This window comes from Notamacropus eugenii, chromosome 6 (genome assembly GCF_028372415.1).
Source record: "Notamacropus eugenii isolate mMacEug1 chromosome 6, mMacEug1.pri_v2, whole genome shotgun sequence".
Lineage (NCBI taxonomy): Eukaryota > Metazoa > Chordata > Mammalia > Diprotodontia > Macropodidae > Notamacropus > Notamacropus eugenii.
Genome location: NC_092877.1, coordinates 116619692 through 116637753, shown reverse-complemented (window position 1 = coordinate 116637753; position 18062 = coordinate 116619692). Strand labels below are relative to the sequence as shown.

Sequence of the window (18062 nt, the reverse complement as noted above, 5' to 3'; positions counted from 1 at the left end):
CTATTCAAAATGTGTCACAGGTTCTGAAGGTGAGTGAAAGAAAAAATAAAATGAAAAAAAGAAATTTCGTAAAATTTGTAGACCACTGACTCATTACTCGAATAAGGACCTGACCCCTAAGGCACTCCTTAAAAGGAAAATACTAATTTGGATGGATTAGTACTGGTGTGTTCTTACAAATTATGTTCTAAAGATTTTGAGAGGCAGTGTTTATAATAAAGTGTCAGGCTTAGTGAGCAAAGGACAAGTGTCAAACAGCTCCTCTGACACTGGTTGTCTGACACTTGGATAAGTCATTTAACCCTTATTACCTTCAGTTTCTTCATCTATAAAATGGGGCTATTTATGCTTTTGTAACTTACTTCTACAGTATTCTTGTGAGGAGCACCTGAGAAAATTGATTTAAAATCCTTTGCAAATTGTAACAGGGTATATAAATATTAGTTATTAGTTATGAAAGGCAGTAGGACCTAGTACACAGAAATTTGGTTTTGGAGTCAAGAAAAATTCTGTCCAAGTCCCACCTGATATGTTGTTATTTTAGGATTCCAGACAAGTCACATAAACCATTAGTGCTCTGAGGAAATCTAAGACTATAATTTGAAGAGAAGTTTACTAACCTTCATTGATGCAGAAACTTCCTTTCTGGAAACGTCCTATGCCAAAGATATCTCAGGTTTAGTTCACATTTCCAAGTAGCCAGTCACACTACATAGGATGTTTTACATATCTATAATATATGGTAAGTTTTCTCTAAAGTGTCATATGTGAATTTTTTTAAATGATAAAATAATCTCTGACTGGTGATTCCAAACTTCAAAGTAACCCTGAGTGGAAGAATCTATTATTCCTAGAAAGATCTTTGTTGCAAGTGATAATGAAAGAAGGTATTATTAAATTTATTCCAATCTGATTTATACATATTTGTTGCACATTATTTCCTTGAATTAGACTCGGTCCTTCTTGAGATTTTTGTATATTTGTTTTAAGGAGAAGATTTCATTTAATTAAATAATGAAAGTCTTTTCTAAAGGTATTTACATATTTATGCCCATGTAAGGGAATCTGTCCTTAACAAAGAGATGAACTTAAGGGAACAAGTCAGCACACATTCAGAAATCAAATTAAATGTCAAAACACTTCAAAATAGGTTTATTGTTGATGCAAATGTGAATTTATCTAAACTTTGATAAGCACAATAAACAGAGAAAAAATGAAACCAATTAGAAAATAATTTAGATAATAAGTACTTTGTCTCTTGATCTGTTACAAAAACAGAAAGAAGCAGAATTAATTACCAATTTGACTGGATTATCTAGAAACAAGAATACTAATATTCATTAATGTCATTGAAAGAAGGAAAGGGCTACTGAACAATTTATACATAGATACCCTTTTTTTTGAATCATGGGAAAAGTCAAAGGATTTCGCTTCTGTGGAATCTGGATAAGAAAAAAACAAACCCAAACACAGAAATTTCAGAGAACATTTAGTCAAACTCATATGATTGACAGATGGTGAAACTGATGGAAGAAAACTGAAATGATATGCCTAGAATTAAACAGTGGTAGAACAAAGATGAAACTGGAATTTCTCTAGTCCCCATTGATGCAATCTCAGAAATGGGCCAGTTTCTACTATGAATTGTAATGCACACAAATACAGACACTTAGTGAATATGTTCTTCAATTTGCTGATTTTCCACACTGTGTAGTTAGTATTCTACCTTTATGGACATAGTCAAACTGTTTAATGTTATTTAATAAATATTTCAGAAGAGAAAACAATGCTACTGCCATAATATAATTAATACCATTTTAATAACTGTTTGTTCAATAGGATTGAATGCTGGAGGAGGCCTTATGGAACCACCATTCAGTCAACAAGAATTTACTAAGCATTTATTATGTGCCAGTCATAATCCTAGATTCTGAAAATATAAGAATAAAAATTAAAAAAAATTCTGTTCTTAAGCATTTTGAGATGTGTATTGTCTTCCTGATATAGATAGATATAGAAATATATCTATAGAAATAGAAAAATAATATGTTAAAATTTATTAAGTCCACTGAATATTGAGTGACAAAGGGACAAATGATGCAGTCAGAAGACCCCTTTAAGTACAGACTTCTACTGACTTGAAAATTCCAATAATGGCCTTGCACTGTGCTAGGCACTGGAAATACAAAGACCAAAAAAAAAAAGTAAATATTATAGCCTTTTGAAACCAAGAGAAAGTAGACAAGTGACTGACCACCAATGACCAATTTATGGCAAGATATAGGCAAGAGTCTTCTACCTAAAACATGTCCTTCCTCTCAAAACAACTATTTGGTAATGGCACTGCAACTAATTAGTCACCAGTATTCAAAACATCTAAATCGAAATTTACTCTCTCCTCTCCCTTACTCCCTGCATCTAATCAGATCATGAACATTGGACCTACAAGTTTATGTTTCACCTTTTAATACCTGGGACTGGCAAAGTGTCCTACTGATATTTATTTATTATTATTACATGAATGAAATGGTGACTAGATGGATAAGTGAATAGGACAGTATGATCTCTAAAGTCTCGATTTTAAATTTTATGTGAAGACATTGCCCACTGGATAGAGAGATTTTAGGGGTTAGCCAGTGTAAATCTATATTTTATAGAAAAGGAACATGTATAAATATGCATAAATAAAATATAAATAAAGAAAAAGGTAAATATCTAGCAGGATGGTAAGTGCCGTGCTTAAGATCACCCTTCTACCTTGAGGTAGCACAAGAATAAGAACTCAGCAGAAGATGAATTGAACATGACAGAATGGCAAAGTTCATACTGAGATACACTTGGGGGAAGGAAAACTGAATTTTAGACTTTGCGGCTGACCCAAAATATTTTTGCCACCATTAGTAAGTCATTCAACATTTTTAGTACTCTGAGAAAAATCTCCCAAGACTAGAGCAATAAGTTTCAGATCTGCATTACTGGAGGAAGTTTCTACATTAAGAATTTTCTACACTGATAAAGTCACAACCTTGGGTCAAGAAAAAAAGAAAGGTTCCATTTATATAGGCTTTATAGTTTGTTTGTTTTACCTTTTCAAAATGTTATTACATAATATTCTTCTTTTTTCCAATTTTGAAAGACAAATTTTCTCCCTCCAGCTTTTCCTCTAACCATCATGAAGGTAATCAATATGATATCAATTACATATAAGACAAAATCATGTAAAACATATTTCCATATTAGCTGTATCAGAAAAATAAAGAAAAGAAAAAAAATTACTTTAATTTGCATACAGAGTCTATCAGTTCTTTTTGGATGTGGATGACTTTTTAAATTATCATTAGGCACTCAGAATTGCCTTGAATCATTGTATTGATCAAAGTAACTAAATCTTTCACAGTTGGTCATTGTTACAATATTGTTAAAATACTACTATTACAGTGATGTATGATGGTGTACAATGATCTCCTAACTCTGCTCACTTCACACGGTATCAATACAAACAGGTCTTTGCAGGTTTTTCTGAAATGATCCCCTGAATCATTTTTTATATCACAATAGTATCCATCGCAATCATATATCACACCTTGTTCAGTCATTCCCCAACTGATGGGCATCCCTTCAACTTTCAATTCTTCACTACCACAAAAAGAGCTGTTATATTTTCGCACATGTATAGCCATTTCCTCCTTTCCTTTGATCTCTTTGGAAGACAGACCCAGTAGTGTGTCAAAGGGAATGAACAGTTTTAGAGCCATTTGGTCAAAGCTCAAATTTGTTCTCCATAATGACTGAACCAGTTTACAACTCCAACAGTGCATTAGTGACCTTACTTTTCCTCATCCCCACCCTCCCGCCCCCGCCAAGCACTTATCATTTTCCTTTTCTGTCATTTTTTGGTATAAGGTGGTCCCTCAGAGTTGTGTTAATTCAGATTTCTCTAATCATTAGTGATTTAGATCATTTTTTCATATGTCTCTTCATAGTTTTGATTTCTTCTTCTGAAAATTCTCCATTTATATCCTTTGATCTTTTATCAATTGGGGTATGACATATATATTTAAATTTTATTCAGTTCCACATACATTTAAGAAATAAGACCTTAATCAGAGAAATTTACTGTGTTTTTATATTATTTCATTGTCTATGGTACTTTTTAGCAAAATGTGCTTTCCCTTATCTCTTTAAATGGGGTCTATTTTTGTTTTTGTTTTGTCTGAGATCATGATTGTTAGAACTGCCTTATTTTACTTCAACTGAAGCAAAATAGATTTTCCTCTGGCTGCTTATTTTAACTCTGTTTCAGGTTTGTTTTTTGTAAACAACACATTGTTGGATTCTCATCTCTAATAGATTCTGCTGTCTGCTTCCATTTTTGGTAGGTTCATCTCATTCACATTGCCAGTTATGGTTATTGCATATTTTTCTTTATTCTATTTCTTCAATTTATCCTTCTCTCCATTTTTTTTACCCTGTCCCTCCTCAAAAGTATGTTTTGTTTCTGACTACTTCCTCCATTAATCCACCCTTAATTTTATCAGCATATTTCTCACCCCCACCTGCTTTCCCTTGTCCTCTTCTCTTCTTACTTCCTTGTTGAGTAAGATAGGTTTCTATACCCAACTGAGTATGGATTTATATTCTTCCACCTGTGAAGCAATTCAGATGAAATGAGGTAAAAGTGTTGGCCTCCATCCCTGCCATTTACCCAACCATTGTAAAAGCCTATCCTTGTGCCACTCTTTTATGTAAGATAATTTTCCCCGTTCTTATTTCCCTGCTTTCTTCTTCTCCTAGGGGATCTCTCTTTCTTGTCTCTTATGTTTTGGAGATCATGCCAACATAATAAATTTGTACCTTTGCCCTCTATGTAGACTCCTTGGACTACCCTAATAATGATGTAGCTTTTAGGAGCTACATGTATCATCTTCCAATGTAAGAATGTAAACAGTTTAACCGTATTAATTCCGATATGACATTTTTTCATGTTTACCTTTTTATACTTGTCATATGTTTAAATATCAAATTTTCTGTTCAGCTCTAATATTTTCATCATAAATGCTTGCTTTCGTTAATGTTTCATTAATATCCACTGTGTCCCTTGAAGATTATACCCAGTTCTTCAATGTAATCCTAGGTTATTTGTGTTCTAAAATATCATATTTTAACAATTTCACTTCTTTAATATGAAAGACACTAAATATTGTGTGATGTTCTAAATTTAAACTCTGGTAACTTTTAAAAAATTTCTAGTCTGCTTTCTCCATGTCAAATAAAATAATGATAAGATTCACCCTCTAATTTCAACTGTTATGCATAAGGGAATATAAACTCATGCTTAGTATTATATTAAGGTAAACTACATGAAGAAAGGTAAATCACTTAAAAGAAAAAAAGAACAAACTCCAGTATACTGAAACCAAACAGAATTGATTTTTCCTTTGTCCCACTGATGCCTGATATTCATACTGGATAATGCCTTTATTCTAATGTGTAATGCTTAGAAAAGAAATTGAAAGTATGCTTTATATTGATATTGTGAAAAACTAGGTTTTATCTTGACAATGTCACTCACTACCCATGTTCAAGTAATAAGCAATTTTATCTTTTTAAGCCTCAGCTATTACATTTGTGAAATGGAAATAAGGTAACAAGAAAAAATCTTCAGGCATATATGATCAACAGTTTGGTATACTTAGAAGAAAAAGTAGGTCTGGAATCTAGAGATAAGTTTGACTCATCTTTGCCATTTACCAGTTAAATGACTTGAGCTACAAATTCTTAGCTTCAGTTTCTATAACTGTAGGATAAGGAAAATAATTTTATACTAACTCATAGAGTTATGGTGGTGAAAGTATTTTATTAATTTTAAAATGGTCTCACCCAGGCACAATATAGTAGGAAGCCAACATCTACCTACGTACCTTGCTATTTGTTCTTCTGTTTCCTTGGTTCTACCCACCTGGAACAGGTATCCTCTGAACATGACTTCTAAATCCTGGAGGAGATTATCTACTAAGTTTTGGAGTTTCCCATTCTGTCCTAATTAGTGAGTGAATTAATGCAAATTTTTCTAATTCATTATATCTTGCCAGTTCTAGAGCACATTTCAAATTCTATTCGATGATAATGGAGTTGATCAGGGCATCTTGCCATTCTTCCTGCCATAGCACAAGTGCTTCTGGCCTCCACCCTTTACTCCCTCTTCTTTTTTCCACTCTTGATTGGGAATAGTAACAAATAGATACTAATATTAATACTTGAGAGAGCGTGACAATCAACTCTTCTATATATTTGCACACTGTCCATGTGATTTACCCAATCTTCCATTATGGTCAACAATCCCCTCTTTTCACTCTATAGAGCTCCTTGTGGTAGGAACTTTTTAAAATTTATGTACAAAGAAAGCATCTAGCGCAGTTCCTGAAAAACAGTAATAAAATTTCATTCATTGATTCCTTTTCTATTAATTTATTCATTGATATATTCTAATGATGATGATCAGATTACAATTATATGAAAGTTATTTTGTAACTGTTGTTTGAAATTCAATAAATATTGAGCAACTGATGAGTAACAGACATTTTGTTAAGCAATGGGGATTCAAAGAAAGACAAATGACAGTTTCTGTTCTCAAATATCTCGTGGTCAAAGGTAGTGAAACAACATACAAACACCTGCAAACAAACAAGACATTCATAGGATAAATCACAAATAATCAAAAACAAAGCAGCAGAATTAAAAGGGATGAGGAAAGGTTTCCCATAAAAGATTTGAGAAGAGACTTAAAAGGAAACTAGGAAAGTAGTGAGAAATATGAGGAGGTTAAGAAATCCAGGAATGGGGAATTTCAAGGAAAAATGTCCAGAATGTGGAGGTTGAGTATCTATATTTTTGTTTGTTTTTGTAACAGCAGGGAAGCCAATGACACTGGATCACCAAGAACATGAGTTGAGGGTTTAGCAGAAAGTAAGGTATGAGAAGACTGTAAAGGAAGAAATGGGCCAGTCATGTAAGGTTTTGGATAACCAAAATGATATTTTGTTTGACCGTGGAGGTGATAAGGAGATACTGGAGTCAATGAGATGGAAAAGGGGGCACGGTCACATTATTGACCTTTAGGAACACAACTTTGACAGCTGAGTTGAGCATGGACTAGAGAGGGGCGAGACTTTTGTTAGGAAGAACACCTAGAAGACTACTGAAGTAGTATAGATATGAGATGATGATGGCCCATGCCAGGGTGGTGGCATTGTCAGTCAAGATAAGGAGACATACCCAAGAGATATTATGAAAGAAAAATAAAAGCAGGCAATTGAAACAGAATGAATTGGAGGGTGAGAGAAAGTGAGCAGTAAAAGATGACTCCTGGGTTGTGAGCCTAGAGGAGAGTTGTTCCTGAGCAGTAATAATGGAATAAGGAAAGGAGAGGATTTGGGAGGGGAAAAAATTTCAGTTTTAGAAATGTGTTTTTGTTGTTTTGGGGACATCCAATTTTAAAGATCCAATAGGCTGCTGAAAGTCACCAGAGAGATTCAGGTGAATTGGTATTTTTGATAATCATCAGTGTGGATATAGCAATTGAATCCATGGGAGCTGATGAGGCCACTGAATTAATTAAGAAAAGAACTGAGTGAGAAAAGAAAGAACTACAGAATTGTTATTGGTAAAATGCTGCTCTCATATTTTTATGTGCTTGCTTAAAATTTCTTCATGTAATTTCTTGGAGAAATGCCCAAATCATAGAATGGGATCTCCAGGAATGTTAGTCCAAGATTAAGTTATTGATGGATCCTTGTCTCTGGTATCATAGCTCCCACTAATGTTTATTTTAAACAGTAAACTAAAGAACATAGTTATCTCAAAGAAGACGCATTTAATAAAATGGCATAATATCACAAATAACAATTTGTCCACCATAACCCTGGGAACAGACTTCCACAAATACAAAGAAAGCAGACATGGAATATTTGATTTCCCCCCACATCCTTGCTGTTTGTCCATGTCGATGTTGTGTGTGTGTGTGTGTGTGTGTGTGTGTGTGTGTGTGAAAACACAGAAAAGGAATAATGGGTTTTGTTGTTTATTTTGGAGAAATTCATGCCCCTATATTCTTATAAAATAATTAGAGACAACTTAGAAATTTAACATAATGTAAAATAGGACAATTAGAGGTAAAACAAAATAGAAATATATCTATTAATTGACTTTGTTATACCACATAACTGCCATTTGCAGGAAGGAATAATAAATTCAGGGAGATAATTAGAAATAACATAAGAGTAGGAAGTACTTGCTCTGGCATCTAGAATGAGTTAAAATTTAGTCCATTGAAATGTTTTAGTTGATTAATGCCATATGATAAAAATAAACCTTATTCTAATAGGGAAAAAATAAGTCTATAATCATTTTTTATGTAAACTTTAGACCACAAAGAGAATACTTCAGTATTACTTTCTCTTGAAGTAAAGAAGGAAAAGCAAATCCTGGTATACCAGATGACCAAAAGTAGTTGTTGAACTTTTTATCACTGTGGCATCTGCACATCATTCTACCACAAGGAAAAATATAATAAAGTTTAGAAATGCTAAGGAAAAAAATCACTGACCTTCATAGCAAACTGTTACCTGGAATATTTTCAATTAGAAATCTCAAATAACTGGTGCTTTTCTTCTGAAACATGACAAGATCTTAAAGTCCCTTCTAGATTATGATAGAAAAATAGTATGGTTTCCTATTGTATATTTCACTGTATTGTAATTCTTTGAAAACTAACATTACATGTTTAGTATGAATAGTAAATGGGTTAATCTGCATGTTTCATTATTCCATACAATCTATTTGATCTTCATGGTCAACAGTGAATGTATTAGGTAATAACAGGACAACCAATATTCAACTCCTAATATTTTGTGTTCTTACAAATAAATTATAAGTGATTGTCAATAAGTGTCAAGAATTTGCTTAGTGTTTGTTAGTCGAGGCATGGCCATTTTGTTTTTGTGTTTGTGAAATTTCTTAAATGTTTGAAATTACTTTTTCTGGTGTAATTGGTGCACAAATATATTTATTCTGTCAGTGAAATGCATATATTTATGGCTATAAGTTCCTTCATGTGTATGAACTAATTTAATGAAATTGATGAAGTTCACAAAGAAATCATATTGCTATTGTTTAAAATTTTTCAGATTTGTGAAGCTGGGAATCATTTTATCCATGTACTATTAGCTCATCCAAATCACACAGGTTTGTTTCATTCTTTTCTCTTTTGCTGTGGTGAAGTGAATTGTGCTGACTGTCCTTTTAATATGACTCAACTTGTTTCCTATACCCCCATCTCTCTTGAAAAAGCATTGTTCTCACTGTCATGCTAAATATTATGTAGTATATCACTATCCTGCCACCTCCACCCCTTTCTTTCTATGTCTACAATCTGCTAATGCTTGAGTTCCAAAGGGGCCTGTAATTCAGTAATAAATTCTTTGAAAGAAAAGCAAAACAAAAATTAAAAACAGAAACGAAATAGCAAAAACCTATTTATTTAGTATTCCACCTCTGACTATTCAAGTTAAAGCAAGAAGTCTGAATGATTTAGCACTGGTAAACTCTGAACTGAAATGATCTACCATAGCTGTGAGCTTTATTTTAGTGACTCACTTGGTGGTCAAATCTTGAGTTTACTTTGTATGCAACATGAATAAAATTTCTTTCTAATTCGGGAGGTAGATATCATGTTAGAAATATGTACTTGAGCTAACTGTCATTAACCTCTTCAATCAGTGTACCTTGAATGATGCAATACATAAATCTCATGCCCAAGTCCTAGAAGAGAGTGGAAAGAACATTGAATCTTAAGGTAGAGGACTTGGGTTCCTATGTTGTTTTTAAACTGCCTGTGACCTCAGGAAAGTGATTTGACTATATTTTGGCCTCAGGTTCTCATATGTAAAATTAAGGGTTTGGAGTAGATGAACTCTAAGGACCATGTCAGCTATAGACACTGGATACAGAGAAGTAGGTTGTTAGACAACCAATTAATTAATAATTTTACCCACTATAGCTAATAATCCCCTAAATAAAATAATAAATAAACCCAAGTAGTCAGAATTCAGACTGAATTTTACTATTTGGCACTGACAAAACAGAATAACTGGTGATCCCAGTTGATAATCCTGTGTCTATCTCTATCCTTTCAATGATTAGGTCAAAAGCCATTCATGACTACCTATATTTCTTGATTGTACTGTACATAATATCCTGATAGCCTAAAGATCTTGGCATAACCAAATTTTGACAATTTTTTATATCCCAAATTATTGACAATTTATATCCCAAATAACTGACAATTAATTATAACCCAAAGCAGATCCCCATCTCATTCTTGCTATGTAAGAGAACAACTATCATTTCATTTACACTTTTTTATGGTAACCAATGGATCTGGAAATGTGATAATCTTTTTGTCAGCAAACATACTGTATAAGAATATTATGACTATATCTGTATGTATAGACATACATATTCATGTATATATACATATACATATATTTGTATGTATTATGTTCAAAATGTATAATATATGTACTAACTTTACTTTGATTTATCTTTATTTTCCCATTTTTTTTTACAAACTTTGTGGTCATCAGCAAGCAGACACCCTAAATAATAGTTACATCATACATGTATTTGACATAGAATAAAGTAGTGCAAGATATTTGCAGTAATTTGTTTTTTTTTACTTTCCTATTTCCATAATTACTATAATTTTGGCATCAATGTACTGATATTTCATAGTGACCTTAGAGCTTTGAACAATTTTTTGTTATTTATCGGATTAAATCCTTCAACTGCAGAAAGAGTGGTAATTTTGTGATTCATATTTTCATTTACAAATGTCATAGCGAAGAGTTCAACTTGAAATCATTATATAGTCATTATTATCTATACTATTTTTGATAAAATTTTCAAAGGGAAGAAATCATTAACAATACTTGAGTGACACATTTTTAGGTATTGTGACAGTTAGAGATAACATTTTTACTATTTTAAATTGTTATTATTCTGATGAAAATGCTATTTCAATATATGTGGGAGTTAAATGTATCAGCAATTACTGTAAACTTCTCAGTAGATATAAAACTAAATGATATTTCATAACTCATTTTGCATGCTTCTCTATATATGACATTTTCCCCAGTGTTACTATTGTGTTATATTTAATTTTATGTTATAAAATGTAATGATTTTTAATCACTATTTAAAAAAAGTACCTGGCATCTCTGCAACTTAAAAAATGTAGACAAGTAGAAAAAATTTCAGGGAGAAAATAAAACTTCTTTTTGATATCAAGTTAAGAGAACTGGAATTTTTTTTTTTTAGTATAGCCTAGATAAAAGAATATTTGAGGGTTATAAAAACTCTTTAGATACACACAAAATCAGATGAGAAGCAGCTGTCTACTAACATGGTAAAATGATGAAAATGATCATAAAATAAATCCAGAAGAATTTATATTATATTTAAAGAAGAGTATTTTTTTATACTAGCTATGGAGTTTGTTAAATAGTGAAATACTTTAACCCATAGGCAAAGGGAAAACTTCCTCTCAAGGTATCTGTTTGTATGGTTTCAACGTACTGTTCTTAAAGAAAAAGAACTAAAATACTTCCTTGCTCTACATTTTAAATATTTGATTTGTGATCTTTTAAAATACTAGATACAAAGAAAAAATATTTAACCACTTCCTCTACATACAAATGAAAATATTTTTGGGAGAAATGTTTTGATTCCTTTTTTCAAAGTATGCATTTAAAAAATCACCTTGATATTCCTATTCATAATCCTATTAACATTTTTGTCAATTCCATAAATGACCAGATGCGAATGCTACCTAATTCACTACTCTAGAGATCTGTTATCACATCAGTAGTGATTTACTTCCCTTGCCAATGGATAATTAGTAAGTTTTCATGATCTACTTTGGCCAGAAATAAAATAATGAATCCATCTTTTGACCAACAATATGGGATGTCTGTCTGTCTGTCTGTCTCCTCTCTCTCTCTCTCTCTCTCTCTCTCTCTCTCTCTCTCTCTCTCTCTCTCTCTCTCTCGTTTCTTAGATAATAAATACACATACAAGATTTTTTTTTAGGTCTGTACAAAATGACCTCCCAGGTTCGGCAAAGGGCACCCAAACTTATCTTTCATGCATATAGTCTTCCAAAACACTACAATCTTTCACTTAATTAATAAGATTAATGGCAACCTGACATTATGAGATGGTTCTTCATATCATATGGTTTCTCATATAACAAGAATTTCAGAAGTAGACAATCAGAAATTTAAAAATATTATCCTTGTCAAGTTAGACATCTCAATAAATAATGTAAACTCACAGGGGGCAGGGAAAATCTTTTTTTTAATCTTTTTGTCTCCATTACTCATCTTTATGACACATAATACAATAGTAGCTTAATAAATGCTTTTGAATTGAGTAGAAAAGACTATAATATCACTGATTGCTTTCTTCCTCTTCCAAAGGAAGTAATGCCTGTTTCCCAAGTCCAACTTACAACCCTTTCACATGGTTGTTTATGTTGGTATCCTGTCCTAACTATACCTATGAGGTAGGTTATCTAATTCCTCTTTTATTTTGTAGCTGAATTTGCAATACATATACATACACATGTCTAGTTTGATATATACAGTGATAAATGTATAATTTTATCTGCAAAAATAAGTTGCTTGATAGAATGTTACACATGTTTCTTCAAGTTTTGTTGATTTGATGACTTCATGAGGCAATAATTGATTTGTAAGTGGTTTTATTTAAAATAGGTTATATAAAAGTTCTATGAATTACCTCATATGTAAAAACTACAATTAGTAAATAATGTATGTAATGTAAAACAATGTATTATGGAAAATGATTTAATCATATTTATCAGGGATAAAACATTTTCTTAGTGATTGCCATTATTTGAATTCTTTCCAAACTAAGCCTTTAGTGTTTTGGGAGTTTTTTTTTCATTATTATGTTTACTCAATGAATCACTCATTGTTTCTGAGTTTTGTTGTCACCTAAACAGTTATAATTGTCTTTTAGATTTTTTAAAACCTAAATTGTGCCTAACACAACATTAATGTACAATTTTGCATTTTTTGCTAACATTTATTTTATGTAACAGATTGGGTCATGGATTAGTTTCACAGTTATGACACAAACCTTACCAGGTAAGATGACAGCTAGATTCTTTGACAAGTAAAGAAATTAAATATGCCATAACAAAAAGTAATTTGGGGGAACAATTCAATATTAACTAAAAATCTGTTACAACAATAATGTTTGGTGTGAACTCAAAGAGAAAAAGTGATCATATTTTCATTTTCATTTTTGTATTGAATTTCCCACTTGCACTGCCAAGTTTTTAAATGTAGTTTTCCATCTAATCGGGAAGATAATGTATCTTTATGGAGATGCATCTCATATGTCTTGGTTGGTCGAAATGTGGTTCAAACACATATAACAAATTACTTTTCATGTGTCCCCAAAAAAGTAAATAGGAAACATTTGCTGTGCATTTTATGTGAGGCTCCTTTTTTAGTGTGTGTGTGTGTGTGTGTGTGTGTGTGTGTGTGTGTGATGGTGTTAAAGAGTGAGTTTTTGAATGAATACTTTTCTAAGAGAAATAGTATGACATATTAATTGAAGATAAAATTGCCACATAAATAACTTCTCATTCTATGAAGTAAAAATGGATATACTATGTTCTAGGTGATCTATTAGGCCAATTTATTTTTTAAAATTCAAATAATTTATATCAAAATGTGATTTACATTAAATTTTGTTCAAATATATATCCTAAAGTATATGTTGTATAGTGTCTTTGTTTAAAAGCACAGTTGAAAGAAGAAATTCTCTGAAATCATCATTCAGAAATTTTCTACCATATAACCTGGAAGACATGAGACTGCCTTCTTGCTCAGCTACTCTGTGCTAGTTTAGTGTACTACGGTTACAGTTTCATTCTTTCACTTAAAATGGCTGTTTAAGAAAAATAATAAAATAAAAAGGTGTATTATACTGATATTCTTTTACATCTATGGATGATCATTTTAAATATATACAGTTATGAATTTAAATGCATATAGAAACTAAGTGGCCATGTTCATTGTATATCTTTTCTTCCAGTTGGAATTTTTACACTCCTAATGAGTTTCCAGATGTTGCTGTGGGCACAAAAGAAGCATAAAGTTTATCTGAAGAAATTTGATACTTATGTGTATAAGAAATCAGCAGTGATTCCATTCATATTGTAAAGAGGTGGGGAGTATGGAAGACTTCTATGTACAAAAGGATTAGAAGGAAGGAATTGTCATATTAAGACAATACTGTCAATATCTGCTAGAGATTTGTATGGAAAGAATGATTCTTTTTATATTTTCAATATATTTTTTGAAATTTGGATTCCCAAAAACAAATAGGAAAATTGATAAAGAAGAAGAGGAAAGGGAAGTACAGAAGCAGACCTATCCATTTTTCAGAGAATTATTTTCTAATCAAAATTCAGTGGAAAGAATGCAAGAAAGAGCTCAGCCTATGCCACTGATCACCTGAATGATCTTGGGCATGTCATTTCATTTTTTTGGTCTCCATTTCTTTTCCTGTAAAATGAACATACCGAACTAAAATATCCTAGTTATAAAAACCTAGAAGTCTAAGTTGTTGGTTTTTAATATCGTTATTTACCTTTGCACATTTAGCAATTACAATTGACTATAACAATAACCAGCAATGAGAAATCTGGAGTCTAAAGTAGAAAATTTTATCAGGTAGTTTTTGGGGGATTAAAATCATTTGAATTACAAAATTCCAATTTAATAGCTAGTTAAAACAGTCACATTTTGCAGTCTGTTTACAATGAATTGTCAAATGCCTAAAGTATTCTTAAACTGTAAGATAAAGGTTTTCTAAAATTTCTACACAGATTAAAGGTAAAAGGGTTGACATTATCTATTTATTGTAAGTAATGTACCATCCAACATGATAAATGCATGACATAAAAGGTTTTTGAAACAGAGTAGAATTCAAAATGGTTTCTTGATGTTCTTGGCTTTCTTTGTAAAGTTTAATCCTTAAATCAATCAAAGAAAAAAACATTAAATACTTCCTGTGTGATGAGAATTGAGATTAATGCTGGGGACTGAAAAACAAAAATGAAAGTTGCTTCCCTTAAGGTATTGGGGGATATAGCATATATGTTATTGTATTGGTGGTGGGTGCAAGACCTAATTCAGTCCCATAGTCATATATATATATATATTCAATATTGGCATGAAATGAGACACTCAATGGATTCTATTCAATAGTTTAAAAAGATGATTTGTTTAGCCACAAGGACAGAAGAATATTCAATAATTGCATGTTTTGAAGAGTCCTTGAGTTGATTAAGCTAAGCAAAGTTCTCCTGCCTCTGTGCTACCCATAGTGGCCCTCTAGCTAAACCTCCACCAGAGGTTTGGAGATCCAAGTGGTACTTCCCAATTCAGACAAGCAGGAAGTGACGACAAATCCCAAATACAAATATACTGAGTGAATAAAATCTCAAATAAAATGCCAATATAATTTGGAAAAAATCTACCTAACTTGCATGGGATTTGATAGGGTTTAAAATATTGTTCTCTCCACAGGTGTCAGAAAGGGGATTGTTAGTGGAGGTGAGCAAGGAGAAGAAGAAGTTATTTCTACACATTCTTCGTTCAAAGGCATTTTTTTTTCTTGAGATCATTATGGTCATATATGAAATAACACAATGCAAAATTTGAACCCTAAATATAGTTCAAAATAATAGGACCTTGAAAAGCAAAATAACATAGTGTCTATTATTAGAATACAGCACACTTTATTTTACTCAGTGATGTTTATTGTCAAACAAAATAACTAATTATCCTTTAGCTTTTCTCTTTTTTTGGCAAGCATTTTCTTAGCTAAAAGATAAGGCAATCAAATGAATTGGTTTTGTTTATGACAAGCAATTGTGTGTGTCTGTATGTGTGTGTGTTTATGAGGTTTATGATTGAATAAACGAATAAATCCTAAATTTACTAGCAATTTCTAAAAGGAAGATAATGGTGGAGAATGTGACAATTTAAATAATCTTTTGTTCACCTGACTACATACTTCATAGCTGTAGTGGCTTCTTTTGAAACAAAGGACAATTTCTAACCTAGTAAGTAGAATGATGTTTATTTAGGTTATTCTACTGAAATTCATAATGTTATGAATAAAAAAACTAAGTGCTTGTGATTATTAACGATTCTAATCAAGAATAGAAAGACAACATTTAAAAAAGAGGGCTTTAAATACTGGAATGGAGGTCTGGATTTAGGTCCCTTTAGATTCAAGAACAGAAACTATGATGTTTGTGCACATATAAAATTGAAACGTTGTCAGATTTTAATTCATGTTTCGCTATGAACAATCTCCAGGGATGTTTTAATCAGCATTAAGTGCAGAAAGACATGTAAATTTCTTTATCTTTTCTCTGAAATAAATTCCTCACTTGAATGTGACTTTCTAAATGACATTCCCAACAGATAAAGCACATGTGTTCAAATCCCACCTCTGAAACTAACTCCCTGTGTAACTTTAATATTTTAGGCCTTCATTTTACCTCTCTATAAAATATGAGTGGTAGGATCGATAGCCTAAAAGGTCCCATTTCTTTTCTATGCTCACAATCTTTCTGTGTAATCCCTCAGATTTCTTTTTGAATTAATAAAGGACAAAAGCTAACATAGAAATAAATCCATGTGTCTAAAGGAGACAAAATAAAACACTTTACTCTGCTTTGACTTAAACAATTCTCTTTTATTTTGGTCGGGAATTGACAAAATAATGTTATTAAAGGTAGTTTGGATAAATGGGTCTCAAATGTAGAAGTGCTTTACTTTTTATTAGATATATTTGTTGTAGTCATTGCAGGGTTCATCATTGTTTTAAAGTATCATCATTCATTTTTCTAAAGGTGAATTTTACTGATTGTTTTTGGATTTGTTATTTCAGTGATGTCAGCAAATTTCCCATGAACACACTCCTACCAGTGCAGATTGGCAATCATTCTACATCTTTAATTCATGAGAATTTATATGGTCCACTGAGATTTTAGATCAATCATCTATGATCACAAGTCATTATGTGTCAGAGACGGAACCTGATCTCTAACCTCCCAAACATATGGGCGCATGTGTATGCACGCACACACACACACACACACACACACAAACACACATACGATATATCTAGAGCTTTTTTCTCTTTCTTACAGACTCTCTGCCTGCTATGCCAAAACAGTGATGTCAATTAGAAATAGGACTATTAAAACCATGTGAAAGAGTCCCTGTAATAGCATATTGAGTTAGAAAATGAAATATTAATATTATCAATGTTCCATTATTTTTAAATTTTATTTTGTTGACTATTTCCCAATTGTATTTTTATATGGTTCCTGAAGTACTTACTGGTACTGACAGATAACAATGCATCGGTTTCCAATATGTCTTTGCTAAACTATCTATCTATAATTATTAAAATAATCTATTGAATGCCTATAGATATGGATGCATTGTTATCTTCATCATTTAAAGGAACTTCTTTTTTTATTTTTTATTTTATTTTATTTTTTTTATTATTTTTTAATGTTTAACAATCACTGCCATACAATTGAGATTTTATCCCCCCCACACCTACCCCCCACTACCCCCCTCCCTCCCCATGACTGCATACAATTCCGTATAGGTTCTACATATACTTAAAGGATCTTCTAAAACAATGAAATATAAATTTCAATATTTGAATGTAGTTTTAAACAGGGACAAATCTTTAACTATTTTCCAATAAATTAATTTCTTTTTATAATCGTGTATTTTATTTTATGCAATTCAAAACAATATTAATAGGAGTCTATAGGCTTAACTAGAATATCAAAGGAGTCCATGACATAAGAAAAGGTTAAGAATCCCTGTCTTAGAGGATAGTTTGGGCTTTGTCCTTCTTATAGAGCCTTT

The 18062-nt window shown here is 31.8% G+C and overlaps 1 protein-coding gene across 3 annotated transcripts in view; it reads left to right on the top strand.

The window, feature by feature from the left end:
* TECRL (trans-2,3-enoyl-CoA reductase like) overlaps positions 1 to 16844 on the top strand; it is a 172197-nt gene extending 155353 nt beyond the window's left edge. For 2 of the 3 annotated variants that reach the window (XM_072620882.1, XM_072620880.1), the window contains exons 9-12: positions 9186 to 9243; positions 12537 to 12622; positions 13184 to 13229; positions 14188 to 16844. In XM_072620882.1, the coding sequence (XP_072476983.1) occupies positions 9186 to 9243; positions 12537 to 12622; positions 13184 to 13229; positions 14188 to 14315 (318 nt within the window). In that variant the 3' untranslated portion in view covers positions 14316 to 16844. The remainder of the gene's footprint in view (positions 1 to 9185; positions 9244 to 12536; positions 12623 to 13183; positions 13230 to 14187) is intronic. The other variant, XM_072620881.1, reaches the window with a different exon arrangement.
* Positions 16845 to 18062: the final 1218 nt, after the last annotated feature.